The sequence below is a fragment of the Vidua macroura genome, chromosome 6 (assembly GCF_024509145.1).
Source record: "Vidua macroura isolate BioBank_ID:100142 chromosome 6, ASM2450914v1, whole genome shotgun sequence".
Classification (NCBI taxonomy): domain Eukaryota; kingdom Metazoa; phylum Chordata; class Aves; order Passeriformes; family Viduidae; genus Vidua; species Vidua macroura.
In genome coordinates, this window is record NC_071576.1 from 49,443,509 (window position 1) to 49,461,815 (window position 18,307).

Genomic DNA, 18,307 nt, shown 5'->3' on the forward strand with positions numbered 1-18,307 from the left:
GGCAGTGTTTTCCAGGAATCTTTTGGAATGTGAATCTATAATTAATCCAGAAAAAGGAAGAGGATTGGGTTCAGAGGCCTTCAGACCTTAGGTGCCAAAGCCTGCAAGGTTCTTATGTTCTCAGCTTCCACTGAAGCTTCCAGGGCATCGATAAATGGTGTAAACCCAAACACTTGTTGACTTAAGCAGAGGGAGTACCATTGATTAGGTTAAAATAAAAAAATTGAAGGAAAAATAAGGTAGCTTGATACTTGCTACCCCATTTGTGTCAAGCTTTGGTTGTCAGAGACATGGTGAGAACAGGAGATGGGATGCAGCCATTTGGTGCTAAGAAAAGCAGGACGGCGGAGAGGGTGTGATCATGTGCCTTCAACCTGCTTTCATTAATCTTGGCTTAAATTGTTGTGCAGAGCACAGCATCCACACTGGAAAAGCATAGACAGAGCAGATCAGATTCTGCCAGCAACTCATCCTCATCATGACTGTAGGGAAATCAGTTGTGCGGAGCACTCAGACTACTGCAAAGTCCTCTGTTTCATTTTGTGATGCACATAGACTGATACTGAGAAAATGCCTTTGAAAACAAGGCTTTGGTTTGTAAGCAACTTGGATACTCAAAAGAAGAGACATCCTCAGTGTCATAATTTCCAGACTGTGTAATAATGAATGATAACATTAATAGCATTTCAAAGACAGGAGAATAAATGCCTCAGACTGAGACACCTTCAGTTGCTGTAGTAGCATAGACAGTTTAGGGAACTGAATTTATTAAAATTCATGGATGCTAGCAGCATTAGTTTTATGTTTAAATTTGAGAGCAGCTTTACTGTGATAATTCAGCACAGTAATCAAAATAAAAAAGAACTTTCTTCCCTACTATGGGTATTGCAGATAAATCCTGTGAATTTCCCGGTGCAGGTTGCTGAAATGGACACTGCTGCTTTTCAGAATCAGCTGCTCTGGGAATCCATTGACCATCTAAAACTGTTCCAGCTCATAAGCCTTGACACAGGGACCCTAAACATATAGGGGTAAGCAAACATGTGCCAACAGTAGCAGTGACAGCATTCTGTGGCTTTCACTTTGAAGGGAGATGGCTTCTGCTCCTAAAAAGACAATTTACAGCATGTACCACGTGATCTGTGGACAAGATCATGTAGTGCCTTATGTGCTATTTATGTTTAAATACCAAGTGAAGATCTTGCTAATCTATCAAGGCTTTTCTTGTTTTTTATTTTGCTTTTAATCATGGATATGGACTTAATGTGATAACAAAAAGAGAAGGTGAAACTGTACATGGTCTTTGCTCGCTTTCTGGACTTTGAGTGCTTGTGCTGCCTTGTTTTAGGCCTGCAGTTGTGTCACCTGTGAAGTAGATTTTCTCCTGAGCAGTATTATCCTGAATATGAATAGTAGCTTGGTCATAGAATCATAGCATGGTTCAGGTTGGAAAGGACCACTGGAGGTCATCTAGTCCAACCTCCTTGTTCAGGCACATTAGTCAGAATTGTCCAGATGGCTTTTGGATATCTCCAGGGAAGGAGACTTTACAACCTCTCTGGGCAATCTGTTCCAGCACTCAATCACCTGCACAGTAAAGTTCTTCCTGATATTCAGGATAAACTTCCTGTGCATCAGTTTGTGCCCATTGCCCCTTGTCCTATTGCTTGGCCACCAAGCAGAGCCTGGTTCCATTCTCCTGACACCCTCCTTTCAGATACTGACAGACATTGATGGGATATCCTCTCAATCTTCTCTTGAGACTGAGCAGGCCTATCTCTCTCTGCCTTTCCTTATGACAGGAATGCTCCAGTCCCTTAATCATCTTCACAACCCTCCAGCTGCTGGACCCACTCCAAGAACTCCAGATCTCTTGTCCTGAGGAGCCCAGAACTGGACACACTACTCCAGATGAGGCCTCACCAGGGCTGAGCAGAGGGACAGGATCACCTTCCTGACCTGCTGGCAATGCTTTTCCTAATGCCCCCCAGGATACCATTGGCCTTCTTGGCCATGAGGACACACTGATGGCTCATGGACAGCTTGTTGTCCACCAGGACCCCCAGGTATTTCTGCAGAGGTGATTCACAGCTGATCAGCCCCAGCCTGTACTGGTTATTTCATGGGATTATTCCTCCTCAAGTGAAAGTTATTCCTCCTGCACTTGCCTCTGTTGAATTTCAGACAGTTCTGCTGTTCCCATGTCTCCAGCTTGTCAAGATCCTTCTGAAGGGCTACACAGCACTGTGGGGTGTAACTCTTTTGGGTCAAACTCTCTTGAACAGAAATTTTGTTTTAAAATAGGACTGTTATAATGAAAGGCACCCAAATCTCATCACACTTGTGCAGTGTGTTGTGACAGTCTGGATAGGAATGAGCAGGTAGTAGCTCAGAGTTTTTGAAGCTCTGGTTTTAAGTCATACTCTGCTGTGTTAGTCACATAAAGCAGCTGATTTTCAAAGATCCTGCTTGTCTTGCAATTTCCACTTGCCATCATTTTTAGAAGTAGGGTATTTAAACTCCTAGATATGTTATTTAACTGTGTTAAATTTTAATCAGATCTTGTTTTAAAAAAATTATAAAATCTTTGGCTCTCCCTGTGGAATGACTAAATCCTGTGACAATACTGCAGACAGGCCTGCAGAGAGGTTCTTCAGGACTCTTGAGTCTTTTGAGGAGATGTAGGGATTTTTGTGGCTTTTTTTTTTTTTTTTTTTAATTAACCTCTTCAGGCTTGCCATGGAGGTGAACAGTGTGTTCATCCTCTTCAGTCCTGTCAAATCCATGTCACCAGTCAGGCTGGCCTATTTCTCTGGCTTTTCTGAGTTTGCAATTGGCTTTTAGTTTACAATTGTTCCTGCAAGCTGGATTTAGCAAATTTCTGCCTTGCTTTTCTTACTGTTGTGAAAGATGCAAGGTTGCACAAAAGGTACTTATTTTCACATCTTTAAATAAATTGCTAGCTGTTTTCTTAAAGACCACCAACCAAAAACTTGAAAAATTCATATTAGAAGCAACAATTTCCTAAAGAAGCTTTCCAAAGTTTGACCTCAGAGATGCAAACTCTTCCTCTCAGCAGAAACTTGTCATAAAAATGCTTATCACAACACCATGTTGGCCAAGAATACCATAAAATAATTTAACTTTAGTTACTAATGGAGATGATTATGTTCCAGTGCTTTAGGTGTTCTGTCCTTGGTGTTTCTGACCTTGCAACTAAAACAGTCTCTTTGGAAAGTTGTATGGTCAACTACAATTTCTAATGTAATTCCTAATTTCAGGCCACACGGACTTGGAATTTCTCCCATAACTAATGTGCAACTCTTTCTCCTCTGGTGTTGGATGGGAGCTCTTCAAAACATGTGATTACTTGTCTTCAGAGTCCTTAATATCCTTACTGTTATTTTAAATTCTACAACTCTTATGCTCAACCCTGGTGCTATAAATATTTGAGTAGGAGTGGCAGACTTCTGTTACAAGCTAACATTTCTGTTCCTTGTAGTTTGCTTTTAGGATGTGTGTTTGAGTGTTGAGGAACATTGTCTTATTTAGGGTAGAGGCAAAGGACTTCCAGACAGTCCTAAACCTTGATCAGAAGTTCACTGAGGAGAAAGGGAATCAAGCTATTTGTTCTCTTCTTTCAAAAGAAGGGAATTCCTAATACACCCAGATTTAAATGCAGTAGATAATTTACTATGCAAATCCCTGGTTTCAGGATTTTGCATTTACTGTTAATATTTTATTATATTTGAAATAAGGTAAGGCTAATTCCTATTCTTCTAATTGGAAGTCCTCCTTTCAAATGGAGCTTCTGCAGATGTGTTTGTGATAAAGGATGATGAGGTTTTTTTTTGACTTCTCCCACAAATTTCACTTACATTTTTCTCATGCTCCCAAATGTACATAGCAGAAGGGTGCCTTCTTCCCCTTCTCCCACCCTGTGAAGAGTTAGCTTCTGCCTACATAGTTTTTGCCTTGTCTCCTTCCAGTTTTATTCATTAAAGATGCCTTCTGTCGTAAGGGGTTGGTTTTCTTTTCCACAGTTATTCAGAATTTGGTGCCTATGATTTTGTGTGTCCTTTTCTAGCACTGCTTCTAACAACTGGCTCTACCATGCTGCTGTATGTGTGAAGTTTTTAAGAGCAGCACAAGGACTATTGAAATTTATATAGTCATATTTTCTTAATTCAAACTGGAGACTTTACTCAAAATATTCCTGCAACAGGAATAAGTTTTTTTGTGTGGTGGCATCTTCCTTAGGCTACCCAGTCATGACTTTATATGGTGGAGGACTCAGCTCATTCCTGTTGAAGTTGCTGCAGTAGCCTCTTCTGTCTTGTGCTTGCCTGTTCTTCCAGAAGTAATGTTAGTATCTGTTGTGCTGCAATATCCTTTATTAACAGAGGGCCAAGAAATTTGAAGGTTTTGTAAAACTCATCAGAGCTAATGTGATTCTTTTCCCCAAACTGTCAAGACTTGGGTGTATAATTGTGTCTCTGCAGCTCTTGTAGCAGACAGTTTCTGAACTGCCTGTCTTCTAGAGGAGCCTGAAGCACTCTTCTCTAATGAAGCTCTCTGGTATGGTGTGACAGCCATTTGCTTGGAACTATATATACACAATTGATGCTGAAATTACCTATAGTTTGTCATAAAGATGTATTTCAGGAACACGCTGTTATTTTTATAGATAGCAAGACACAAATGCAGGAACAGTCCTATTTAATTTGACTAGTTTTGATCCTTTGCCAGCTTCCAGTCTTTTTGGATGTTTGTATCCCATGAGCAAGTTGCAAAGCAGTTCTGTGGTGCCATTTGATTACATGGGAGTTACTTTTGCAGCTTTACAGTCAAGAGATTGCATGCCAAAAACTTGAAAATGTCCAAGTTTAAAACTCCTTCAAGCAGAAACAACTGATGAAGTGTTTTCTCAAGTGATATTTAAGTTTTGCACAAGTCCTTATTTTTTATTCTTTGGGAGTGACAATTGATCACTTAAATGTTTGAGTTTAAAAAAAAAAATCTTGCATTTCAGGGGGAAAAGATTGATGTGGTTTTTTTTATCTGAAAAACTAGGAGGAGCAAATGAAACAAGGTAAATAACTTACTGGTGTAGTTTAAGCTTGTAAATTATTAAAGTGCTCTGTTTGTGACCAGTTTTGTCTCAAGAAACATGCTGCACCATATACTTTCACTGCCTTTTAACAGCATAAGTGGAATGATAAAAGTATGTGTAAAAATAAGTAGCTTAGATGTTCCCTGGTTTTATTTTTTTTCTTTTGGGGAATTTTTTTCTCAGGTGGTGATCAATACTAGAAACTGAAGTCCCTTGTTGTAGAAATGTGCTGTAGATCTTTATTGCAATCTAGTAATTTTTAAGAAAACAAAACATGAAAGCATACTTGATCCCAGCAGATCACACGTCTAGTCTGTCATGAGGTGACAGTTTATTAGCTTGCAAGCTGTTGCTGTCAGATGGCAGTTTGAGAGCCAAGCCCCTGCTTTGCTCGTGCAGTGCCTTTTTCTTCCCTGTGCTGTGGCCGTTGCATCTTTTCATGCAGGAATGCTCCAGACAGATGCAAGATGTTGTCTGATCCATACAGATCCCTGTGCTAAGTGGTAATCTGTAAGGAACCTTGGTGAAAAACAAGAAGCTTTGCTGAAAAATTTCCCTGTGGTGCTGTTGCTACAGCAACTGTGTCTATTGTGTGTGTGCTCAGCAGCACTGCATACTGCAGTGTGGAAAGTGCCTCCCTTCCCCCATTTCTGGTGGGTTTGTCGGCAGCAAAAGCTGATAAGGCCTCCCTTATCAGGCTCACCCTTCCTATTTTGCTTTTAGTTTTGCTGCTAGTTAAGGCATGCTGCCTAATAAGACAGAACTGTGCTGAAAATGGAAGGGCTGGTGATGTCTGGCTACAGCTCAGGCTCTCTGCTCTGTGGTGATAATCCAGGATGATTTGCAGAGGCAAGGCAGCAACACAGCAACAGGGCAGGGTATGTCCCCTTTCTTGCCCTGCAGAGGGAGAGGAGCCTTTTGTCTGTGACAGTGAAGCGGCAGTTGTGAGCAGTGGAAGAGGACTGGAAAAGGTGTGTGCTGCACAGTGGAGGAGTGGAGAGGAGCACACAAGGGATGCCAGAAAGGTGGGCTGAAAAGACCATTCATCAGCAGGAGTCCTAATTTGTACTCATTGGGCAGTGAGGTGGCTATTCCTGATTCATAACCATAACATGTCAATGTTTTCTTAAACCAAAATAGAAATAATAACAATAATAATGATGATATCCCTGTCTGCTTGATGGTGCAATTTTCTGCTATTTTGAGAAGGTGCTGGGGGGGTGTCCATCAACCAGAATCACCTTCTGCAATTTCACCTGGATAAATATTTTTTCTTTCCATATATAAATATATATATATATATGTACTCATATGTATTCTGTAGAACATTTAGGTGTGTGTACAGTCGTACAGTCCTGTTCTGTGCTGGCAATGTTTTAGTGGCAGATGACTGAAGGGTACTAATATTGTGCCTTGAAGAGGCATGAGAAGCAAAAAAAGCCCTGTTGATGTGGAAATGCAATGGGAAATAATTTTCTGTAATTAATCTGAAATTTATTAGGCTGATGAAATGGATGTCAGATTCAGCATTTCCTTCCCTCAGCTGCACTACCTTCCTGTGAGAATGTGCAGATGCAGTAACTGGATGTTCCTCTCACCATGGATAACAAATACCTCCTGCTTTGGAAGTGAACTTGACCGAGTCCTGTGCCTCAGTTTGATGAAATCTTTCACCCTCCTCCCTGTGCTCTGTAGTTCACAAGGGCTTTAAAAATTCTTTATGAATCAAGAGAGCCCCAGTTTTTGCTGCTAGCTACTGGTTTAATATTGCTGAATCCTAGAGTAGAGCTCTGTATATTTTTATCTGAGGTTATCTGAGTGAAAGAATGAAGGTGATGTGAGGAGATGCAAGCGACATGCCAAACAATGAAGCTGTGCTTGGACAGCATCTGAATGGAAGCCAGGGAAATAATTTTAATGGATAGCCTAGATACTCATTTTTTTTCCCCTCCAAAAAAGTCTTTTGTTATCAAAGTATATTTTTAGTCTTTTTTTCTGTCTGGTCAACATTTCATTCATGTTTGCATTGAACAGATTGTTCCTTCAGTTTTCAAGACACTGATGCCTTTAGACATGGAAACAATTTTCTTAATTGCTGTGGCTGAGGTGAATGTTACTGCCCTTCATCCTGACCTGAAAGAATCTTTTTCTTCAGGCAGTCTTGTGGACAATTTAGCTTTTGATGTTTGCTACCTTCCTTTTAGTCAAGATGGAGCCTGTGTAAAAAAGCATGTGAAAAATCCTTCTTTTAAAAATTATTTTAAGATGCAACATTTTTGCACTCTGTAGATCATAGTCTTATACTGAAATTATTCTTTTTAAAGGTGCCGCCTAATGTTGAGCTTGTTCTTATTTCTGTTTGTTTTAAAATTAGCAGTGCCTTCTGTTCTCAGGAAAGTCCAAAATAGAAACTTACTTTCTAAGTATGGGCTTATATATGTTCCTAATAGTGATAAATTTAGGGTTATGCTAAATATGTTCCTCTGTATGAATAAATTAGCAGTAGTAGTCTGTTCTCTCTTATATACAAGGTTGGTTGCTCTTTGGTAAGGAATTGAGGGTAGGAAAAATGGGGAAATAGTATATGGGAAATGTTCAAAAGCCTGATAATTTTCCAAGGCAGGAGGGTAAAAGACAAACTTTGCACTCCCCTTTACTTTCAGTCCCAGTTCCCTTTCTGTTTAGATCATTTTACCCTGGCAGACTACAGAGTAAAGTCCACCAGGAAAATCTGCAGAATATTTTACTGCCTTGTTTTCACTTACAAGTGATCTGATAGCTCTTTTTCCCCAATAACTTAGCTCAGTTGCTCTTGTGGGTGAATGTAGGATGTCCTTTATGTGCAAACAGAAAGAAAAGAAAGTAGGAGACTGCAGAGGTGAAAAGAGGATGAATAGGAAAAGGAGAAGTAATCCGGGACAAGAAGTGTGTATGACATTTGCAGATGGTTTGCTTCACCTCACACAAGTGATGTGAAGAATTCAGCTATGAATGAAAGGCCAGAATCATCTGACATGTATGACAAATGATGCTCAGCAGTTGAATTATGGAATGTTTCAATTCTCTGAGCTCAGGAATGGATTTCTTCCATCTCCAGCAGTAGTCCTGTGAAACACCCTTTGAGCAACTGGAGAGGTGCAAGCTCTTAAAAAAAAAAGAGTTTTTCAGCACTTTAGTATGAAAAATGCTCTGTCCAAATATGACAAAGGTGTAAAGATTCAAAAAGACATGAAATGTAGCAGAAATTCCCACACAGGTAAAAAGTCTTTTCTTGGATAATGTAACATTTGCATTAAAATCAAGCTAATTAATATGAATATTTTTCAGGTTGTGTTATTCTGAAGATATTATGGCTAACCAAACTCTCCCCTATCCAGTAAGTACCATAGTGTTTCAGCACTAGGTTGGAAAGGCAAGTTGCTTAAAACTGCCATTCCAGGTTTTTTTGGGCCAAGTATTTGGGAAAGAAGTTCTGCTTTGTACTTTGGAACACCTCAGATATTTTTGAGATGAAATCTGCTACAGAAGATGATAACCCAATAGATTGAAATAGTTGGAAAATCAGATACTGGTCTTTTTTTTTTTTTTTTTTTCTGTCTGCAGTGGTTAAATGTGTTTTGGGTAATTGGAAGTGATGAACTTCAGTTGCTGCTATTTGAAATGGTAATAGCAGGGCAGCAGTTCTGTGCAGAGACCACCACCATTCAGAGGATGTAGCTTTTGTTTACTGTGGATATTGGGGAGTTGGGGCAAAGAAGTAGATGTTTAACTCCATGTGCATCAGTAGACTGGGAATGTGAGCTCCAGCTCTCAAGTGTTCTGTGTCCAGAAATGGTGTGTTGGCCAGAGAGTGCTCAAGTCAGAATGGCAAAATCTTTGGTGCTGCCAGGCTCCAACACTCCTGATATTTGCTGATGTGTAAACATCACTTGTGGGCAGGAGAACACACAGGTCACCTCCTGCACAGCACACTTGAGCAGTGGTTCTTGACCTTGTACACATGATGACCTTCCTTGTGAGAGTAAATCACGTCTGAAGCTGATTGAGAACTCAAGGCAGATGAGGGTGGGGTTTTGTGTTATACAGTGCTGCTTCAGTTTAATCACATTCAAGAATATCCAGAGAGGGCTTTCCTGTTGTTGTTATTCTTAGCTGGGCTTCATATTTTGCTTTAGGTTAAATGAGTTCATCAAATGTCGGGAAGGTTCTGAAATAGGAAGAACTGCAGCCTCTTGATTTCCAGTTAAACAGTGATGCCACTTGGAATTACAAATGCACAAGAGGTGGGTTTGTTTTGTAATTAGTGGTGAAGTTTGGCGAGCTGTTGACTTTAATATAACCTGCAGTACTTTTCATCTGTTGCAAAAATGCTGCTATTTTAATAAAAGATATTAAAAATATGTTCTTGAGAGTTTCTATATTTTGTATTCTGTCAATAATGGTATAGACTGTTGTATCAGATGAAGCTAAAATTTTAAAACCACATATTATGTAACTAATATTTTATAAATTGAAAGGAAAACAGGTATTGTGAAGCGATTTCTGATCAGTAAATATACAGATATATTACAGATATATATCTAATATCTAATATATATCTAATATCTAATAATATATATATAGATATATTATATATAAATATACAGAGTCACAATGACTCTCTAGTTGTAGTAAGGAATGTGTTCCTGTCTTCAGGATTTATTTTAAAGCATCCATTCCTTTTTATAATGAGAATATAGCACTTCTCATGAAATGTTATTTGAAAAATTGTCTTGTCTGTCTTGATGATTCCTGCGTTCTGTTACAGAGCCACCCTGTGAGAGCAATAGGAAAAAAGTGATTTAACAGTAGAAGGATAGGAGCTTGACTTCTGTGCGCATGGGAATGTTGGAATCTTTCTGAGCAGCAGGAAGACAGATGAAGTAATGCAGAAAGCCACTGACAATATCTCTGCCCTCCTCACTCTCCTTTAAAGGAGTGAAAGGGGCATTTTACAGTAAAAACTGTATTACCTGTTTCTAAGTCATTAAAAAGTTGTAAATAAGAGGTTTTAAGGGTATCCCCTTAAATATTCCCCCAATAGGTGGGAAATCCTTTCCACTTCCCTGAACTAAAACATTAGGCACTGGTTGCAGCCTGGCCTGTGAGCTACCAGAGCACAGAGTGACCAGCTCCAATTAAGAGGGATAGGAAAAGGTACTGAGGGTGAGTTTGCTCTCAGCCAAATAAAAGAGACTATCCGCTGTCAGTACTAAAACATCTTAAATATCTCTATTGGCAAAACCCTGGGAAGCCAAATTCTGTGTTAGTAGAATTTTCTATTTTGCATTTAGGGGAAAAAGCAGAAGTATCATAAAGGGATGAGATTCTCTTCTCCATGCCAGCATTTTTTTCAGCCTCTAGAGGTAGAATTTTAAAAATCAAGGCTGAAACTTTTTATTTTCAGGGTCTAAGGAGAGATGACCCAAGTGCTGTATAGGTTGTTGATGTTAATAATTTTTTCACAGAACGTCAGGTAAGTTTCAGAAGATTGGTTGGAAGACAATGCCCTGCCAGTATTTTAAAGGACTGAACAAAATGACTCAGATAATTTTAGGCCTGTCAGCCTGGTATTTGCCTTGGCTAAGTAATGGTGTGCCTGACATGAATTTGGATCAATAAAAGTTTAAAGGATGATGATGTAGTTGCTTGTGAGTGAGTATGTGACTATGGAAAATATATCCTGTCAGTCTAATGTGATGCCTATTTTTTGTGAGATAAAAGTTTGATAAATGCATCAATATTAAACGCAGGCCTAATATACTTGGATTTCTGTCAGGCAGTTGCCTGGACAGTATATGGCATTCTGATCAGGAAATTAGAAAGATACACAATTGCAATAACAAAAAGATGAAAAAGCCGTAAAAAGATTATAACTTGGCTCTGAGAAGTTCTAGAAATATCAGTGTAAATTGAAGTCTTTATCAAATACATATTTCTTGTGGAATCACTGGTATTAAAAAAATTACCAGGACTGTTTGTGTGCTTAGGACTAAGCAAATCTAATTTCTTACTTTTTGTGTTGCAGTTACATTGAATGGATATTTCTGGTGAATTGTCCACAGTGATGCTATATAGTTCCCCTGAGAGGTTCCAACTAGTTTAGAATTTTTCTGTATATATGAACAGTCTAAATGATTTTTTGGTATCCAGAAAGATTTATTATGCTGTACCTGACCATGGTAAATTTTGTCTGTCTCAGTCTTGCCCATTTATGAAGTTTTATGAAATTCTGGAGTTTTGATTCAAGAACTCTAAATGAATTCACATTGCAGAACCTTGTTTATCCATCCTGTTCCCTTTGTAGGAAAAGAAGAGAAGTAAGGAAGGGGGTCAGCAGAAGTATTACTTTGGACTTCCCAACTGTTTGGGAGCCTGGTTGACAGAGTCCCTTAGGAGGCAATACTGAAGGGCAGGAAAGTCAGGAAGGCCAGACATTTTTCAATAAGGAAATCCTAAAGGCACAGGAGCAGGATGTCCTTATGTGGTGAAAGAAGAGCTGGTGCATGAAAACCAGCCTGGCTGAACAGGGAGCTTTGACTGGAACTCAGAGGCTAAAAAAGGTGGGTTTATCACCTTTGGAAGAAGGGGTAGGCAGCTCAGGAGGACTACAGGAATGTTATGAGGTCTTGCAGGGAGAAACTTTGAAGGGCCAAAGGCCAACTAGAACTCAATCTGGCTATTGCCATGAAAAACAATAAAAATATTTCTATAAATACATTAGCAACAAAAGGAGAGCTAAGGACAATCTCCATCCTTTATTGGATGTGGGGAGGATATAGTGTGACAGAGGATGAGGAAAAGGCTAAGCTGTGTAATGACTTCTTTGCCAGTCTTTAATAGTCAGGCTAGTTGTTCTTCAGGTACCAGTCCCCTGACCTGGAAGACAGGGAACAGAATGAATCTCCCATAATCCAAGGGAAATGGTCAGTGACCACTTAGACACACAAAAGTCTTCAGGCTGGAGGGGTCCACATGAGGGTACAGAGTGAGCTCATGGAAATGCTCACTGAGCCACTTTCCATCCTTTATCAGCAGTACTGGTGCACTGGGGAGGTTGTTAAATGTAACACTGAGTTACAAGAGTGGCCAGAAGGAGGATCTGGTACTTGTCAGCCTGACCTTGGTACCTTGGAAGGTCATGGAGCAGACTGTCCTGAGTGCCACATGCAGGACAACCAGGGCATCAGACAGGGGTTCATGAAAGGCTGGTCCTACTTGACCTACTTGATCTCCTTTGACAAGATGACTTGATTGGTGGATGAGAAAGGGGCTGTGAATGTTGTCTACCAAGACTTCAGTAAAGCTTTTAACACCATTTCCCACAGTGTTCTTCTGGAGAAGTTGGCAGGCCATGGCTTGGACAGATGCATTCTTTGGTGGGTAAAAAACTAGCTGGATGGTCGGGCCCAGAGAGTGGTGGCAAAAGGGAGTTGAGTCTGGCTGGTGTCTGGTCACCAGTGGTGGTCCCCAGGGCTCAGTGTTGGGCCCAGTCCTGTTCAATATCTTTATCAATGTTCTCATAAATCTTTTTGAATCTGAATAAATCTGTGATTCTATAGATCAGCTTTTTAATAAAAATGCCTTTATATCAGTTGTGTAGAGTCACTTCAGACATGTTCTTTTCTCTAATTCTTCCTTTGTGTATAGCATCAGGGCTCAGTCTCTAATTGAGTCCTTTCACATGGTAATCTTATTTATTCAGAAGAGCTTTCTTATTAATTTTTGCATTGGACTCTAAACAAGTTTACATTTTATTTATTTCCAGCAAGCTTGCTTTAGGGAGCTGTGCTGTTAGTAAGTGCTACAGAAACAGAGAATCCAACATTGAAGAGCAGAATTACATGACACCCTAAAGACATAAGCACCATTTATTTGGAGAGGTAAGGGAGTGGACAGTCAGCATAATTCATGGCTTGGTATTTTTTCATAAGGATATAGAAGCTGCATGCCTGCAGCTCTTCCGGAAAGTAAATGAACCAAGAAAATTCTGTCCTCAAGTTGAGGTAGTTGATGTATGAACAAATATTTTTGTCTTTGTCTGTTATTTTTTTTTGCCATATTTTAGGAGAACTTCTTAATGTGCAGGTGTTCCTTTGGCTATGAGTTATGTCGATAACATTTTTATTTTTACGTGCATGTTTGTGGGGGACGGAGAGGTCAGTGAGTGTCATGCTGGAAATCAGGTAAAGATTTGCATTCTTGAACAGCTGCTAGTTATCTTGAATAATATTTCCCAAAGGCACTGGGTCCAGTAAGGGATGCTTCTAATGATATTACACAGTAGTAGTCCAGTACTTTAAATAACCTGTTCATTTCTTTCAAATAACATAAAATGTTTTGGAAATCAAGTAGGTTTTTTAATTTCCTTCAATTACACTGTACTTGTGTACTGCCAGTTTACACAAGCAGCAGTACACACTAAGGTCAGCAGGGCTAGCATAGAAATGAAAGTTCAATCCAATTTTGTGTGAGAGCTTCCTTGAACATTTAGTAATTTCCCTGAAAACTAGTCTTCCCAGGGCTGGAAGTTGAACTGAGATGTTTAAAATTCTTTCATAAATTTGGATTTATTGGTGGAAGAAGTAAAAAAGCCTCTGCACTATAAAATAGGGGTAATATTCCATAATGACATCATTAGTGGCATTATTTTGATAATGCTGCCAGGAGTTTTGGGTGCAGTTTTTTCTGAAGGATAGCATGGGTAAAAAGCATGTGAAAGAAGAAAATACTGTAAGGATGTAGAAAAAATGCCGCATGCTAGAAAAGAAGGGTTATGGAGGGTGAGCAAAGTTAGACCTGGCAATGGTGGGGCCAGTTCCCGCTGGCCCTGGTGAAGTGGCTGCTCTCTGGCCACAGCCACACTACAGCACTTGCCTCCTTTAAAGGGGTATTTTAGGGACACTGTCTGCCTCCTCACAGCATCCAGTTAGAACACCCTGACAGTCAGTTGTTTGAGGGTATGAACTTCATAAGAAGTGCTGTTTTTCTTTTGAGCTCTACAAAAATGCTGGACTTTGTGCTATTGTGTAATCCTGCAGACTGAGTGTCCCGAGTTTACCGCAGTGTGTTTGTTGTGGAAAAGAATTGTAGCGACACATCTTGCAGTAACAGCACAGTTAGGGGAGAGCTGAGTTCCTGGGAGAGCTCAGTGCCCATGATATGTGTGTTTGATTGCTCTCTGATTCTCCCCAGCTGCACTGAGTATTCCAGAAAATATTCCAAATGCATAAAAAGTGGTGGAGTGTTTTGACACAAGGAAAGAGATATGAAACCCAGATTCTGTTGAAAAACTTAAAACTGCAGTTATGCATCCACAAAAGGATGTGGTTGCTTAAGTGGAATTCAAGGTTTTGTTGCCAAATAATAATATGCTGTCATGACTTTTATTCTAAGCCTATAAAATGATTAATAATGATATATACTTTGACAGAATATTTGTCTGTAATCATTGTTTAACAGAACTGTTGCATTAATTTCAGAGTAGAAATAAAAAAATTAGCACATTCGCATAGATAATGATGACATTTATATGCTATAGTGAACTTTTGTCTTTTTGCTGTTTTCATGTACAATAGAAAGAAATGACAGATACCGAGTGGGTTTTTTGCATGCTGCAAGCCACAGTTCTTGACCTGAAAACATCAGAATAATCTGGTCATAAGGATGTGTGTATTGATGGTAGAGACAAATCAGTGTATTAAGGAGGTTTTGAAACTTTGTGTTTCTGTGGCCTTGGCTTCTTTAATTTCTTATGTCAAAATGGTGTTTGTGGCCTCAAATAAAGAGCAAACTAGTTGCAGTCCCCAAAGCAAACCTGAATAGATTGTAAGGTATTCATCTTAGTGCCTCTCATCCAACTTATAAGAGAGTGACACTGAGACTGCAAGGAGCTGGGAATTGTGTGTGAAACAATCCAAATCAAAGTAATTTTGAGAAAAATGGTGAAGAAGTTCCCTTGGGTAAAATTGTGCATTTGCTGAAGACTCCATTCTTCTAGCTCATATCTGGATGTCTGTAATGTTAGTAAGGATTTTGGTCTTGTGGGATGTGCAGTGCACAGTCATAGGTTTAGGAGTATGTACACATTAACAGGGCTGCTGTGGTGAATGATTTATTTTTCAATCAGTAGGAATACTTTAGTCTTAATTTTCACAATATGATGAAGACTGAATGGAGAGCTCGTTACAGGAAACAAACTGAAATTGAATGACCATAATTTGGTTCATTTTTAAAATGATGAAAGGACAGACAAAAATTGCTTTGTGGCTGAGGTCTTGATTACAAAAATGGAAAATTTTGATGGACCAGTGAGGGATGAGGGATATAAAAGTGGCAGAGCTTGATTTTCCTGGAATGAAAGATACTAATGTTTTCTGGACCCCCAGGGAGGGAGAGAACTGACTGAAGAAGGATACAAGAACTAATTGGAAAATCTTGAGGCAAGAGAGAAGAGCCAGCTGACCTTGCTGACTTGTAAAGAGTTTTATCACACTTGTTTTGGCTGCATTCTTGTCGTTCGACTAATACCTAATACCACTGAGTGTTCTTACTGAGATCTCAGGACTTTTTGTTGTTCTGGAGTCATCTAAAGATGAGGTTTTTTTCATAGGTGGACACAGATCTTACTCTGTGTTGACCTCCTCAGTCCTTCCATTCTTAGCTTTAGGCAAATAGTCAATATTAAATTTTTTCAATGTGAATTAAAATATTTTCAATGTGCCCAGTTTTGCAATGTGACCTCCCTTCAAATAGGCTTAGGAGGTGCACGTGTGTTACTGTGATGTAAACCTTTAGAGAAAATGTTGGCTGCTTTAAGAACTAGCTTTCCTTTCCTTCTTTTGTTTTCATCTCCTGTGCCTTATCACTAATGTCGCCTTCTGCTGAGAAGGCGGGCGACCTGGTTTCAAGACACAGCACGGCGACCCGGCCTTGCCCGGGTCACTCAGTCCGCTGACATGCACAGACACCAATGTGGTGGATGGTCAAATGGCGTTTATTATCTCATCTCGTGAGGTTAAATAGTCAAGGGGGCTTTACTACGTCAAAAGGGGACGGTGGGTCTGGCTAGGGTTAGTAAGGAGTGGAAAACTACTGGAGTTAGGAGGGGCTGCATGCTTCAGGGGTGATTGATCACTTATAGCAGGATGAGGGGGGAAGGGTCTTGCTTTCCGTCACATCCCGAGATTTTCCGTTCGCCTGTCCCTATCTACCACATCTCCCCCCCACCCTTTTTTACTAATGAATGAGGTAGTTATAAACATAGGCACTAAGGTGAGGTACAAAATTATAATTTGATAAGGGAAAAGGGGTTTTGGTAAACCTGAGTAATCTTCGCAAGGCAAGTTTAGAGAACCTTTGCGACTGGCAGTGTCCTCGGTTTTTGGTTCACAGCATTTGTCGCTGGCCTATAAACAGGATGTTGGCCCGTTCTAGGCGAGCCTGAACAAATGAGACCAGCTTGTTTAGCAGGCATGGTCCGAATGTGAAGGTTAAAAGCAGCATCGCTAGCGGACCTATCAGAGTGGAAATCAGAGTGGTGAGCCATGGCGATCGATTGAACCAGGATTCGAACCAGCTCTGTTTGGTTTCCCTGTCTTTCTTTCTTTGAGCCAGTCTATCTCGGAGTTCTGCCATGGAGTCTTTAACGACTCCTGTGTGGTCCGCGTAGAAGCAGCATTCCTCCTTCAAGGCGGCACACAGTCCTCCTTGTTGCATGAACAAGAGGTCCAGTCCTCGCCTGTTCTGTAGGACTACTTCCGAAAGCGAGGAGACTGATTTCTTTAGAAAGGAGATGGATTTCTCGATCCTCTGCAGGTCCTCATCGATGGTCGTCTGCAGCTGAGCAAGCCCTTGGTGTCGGGTTGCGAGGGCTGAGACACCCGTGGCTGTGCCAGCTGCTCCCAGGCCGAGCAGCATTGTGATAGTCACTCCCGTTATTATTTATCTTTTGTGGAGTCGGCCGGGCTCCTCAAAGAGGTGGTATACCTCTTCGTCTGAGTGGTACAGGACCCTAGGAACAGTCAGAACTTGGACACAGAAGTCAATAGCGTCATTGAACTTGGCAAGGAACACGCAAGGACTCACGCCAGATCTCTGACAAACCCACATCCCAGATGAGGATGGGACCGCCCACTTGCTGATCTTTCTGTTGGGCTTGACGACTTTGGTGCAGAAGTTGCCTTTCTGCTTTGCCAAGGCTGCATTGCCAAAGCATTTGCCCTGGCCTGTGACTTGACTCAGGGTGATTCCTCTACGGGGAGTGTCCCATCTGCACTGGTGGGGGGCATCAGCTGTGGAGTAACTGCAGGGGGTGTTTAGAGCAACTCCTTCGTAGAAAGGAGGTTTAACATCGTAGCAAAGCCAGCAGGAATTGGTTAGGTTTGGGTTGGATTCGTTTAAGGATAGAAAGGTAGCCTCTAGCATGTGGAAGATTGGGTCTGAGTCTGACTCGGCTAAGCAGCCTATTTGGAAGGCATCTGCATGGCCGGTCAGGATATCAGTGGCCTTTGTGGGTAAGGTTTTGGGATGGGTTATGTTTCTCCCTTTCAGCATGTCCTTAATAACCTTATTGGGTCCTACTGGTCGGGGTGCCGGTGGTTGGAGCCTGATAATTCGCACATTCACCCACTCCTTTAGCCCTTTGAGGACTACAGTCCACGTTCTGCCTGTGGCCCAACTAGGGTGTTCTGGCTGCAAAACCGTCATGTTATAGTCTGTGCACTTCCGATATTTGGGCTGTGTATGATGGTTGCTATAGACCCCTTTCACGATGGCGGGCTTTTTACAGCCGGTAGGTGCCCGGGTGAACTGTAAAAATCTATCGGGCTCCTGCGGTTCCCACCCTTCTCCTGATGGTCTGGCATCTGTGACAATGGTTTCACAGCCCCAGTGTCCGCAATATCCCCACCCCGGGTAGTTACAGTACTTCTTCCCCAGGTTGGAGGCTGGACACCAGTAGGATAGGTACATGTACATGACGTGTGGGTGCTGGGGTCATATTTTTGGTCGTCCTGGAAACAGGTCGGCGATGTGGAACACGAAGGATGGGGTGCCTGCCGTGGTGATTTCTTTGAATACCTTGTCACTTGAAAGATGCTGCATGACCCACCTGAATGGCTGATGGGGGTAATAGTCTGGATTAGCTCGCCCTCC

General features: G+C 40.9%; 1 protein-coding gene across 4 annotated transcripts in view; it reads left to right on the forward strand.

Moving 5' to 3' along the window:
* The window catches only part of SERGEF (secretion regulating guanine nucleotide exchange factor), a 170,001-nt gene that overhangs the window by 54,727 nt on the left and 96,967 nt on the right, over window positions 1-18,307 (forward strand). The window contains exons 9-10 of one of the 4 annotated variants that reach the window (XM_053981580.1): window positions 8,441-8,489; window positions 9,289-9,396. The exons of the other annotated variants lie outside the window; for them this stretch is intronic. Coding sequence (XP_053837555.1) covers window positions 8,441-8,489; window positions 9,289-9,349 — 110 coding nt within the window. The 3' untranslated portion in view covers window positions 9,350-9,396. The remainder of the gene's footprint in view (window positions 1-8,440; window positions 8,490-9,288; window positions 9,397-18,307) is intronic. 4 annotated transcript variants of the gene reach the window in all.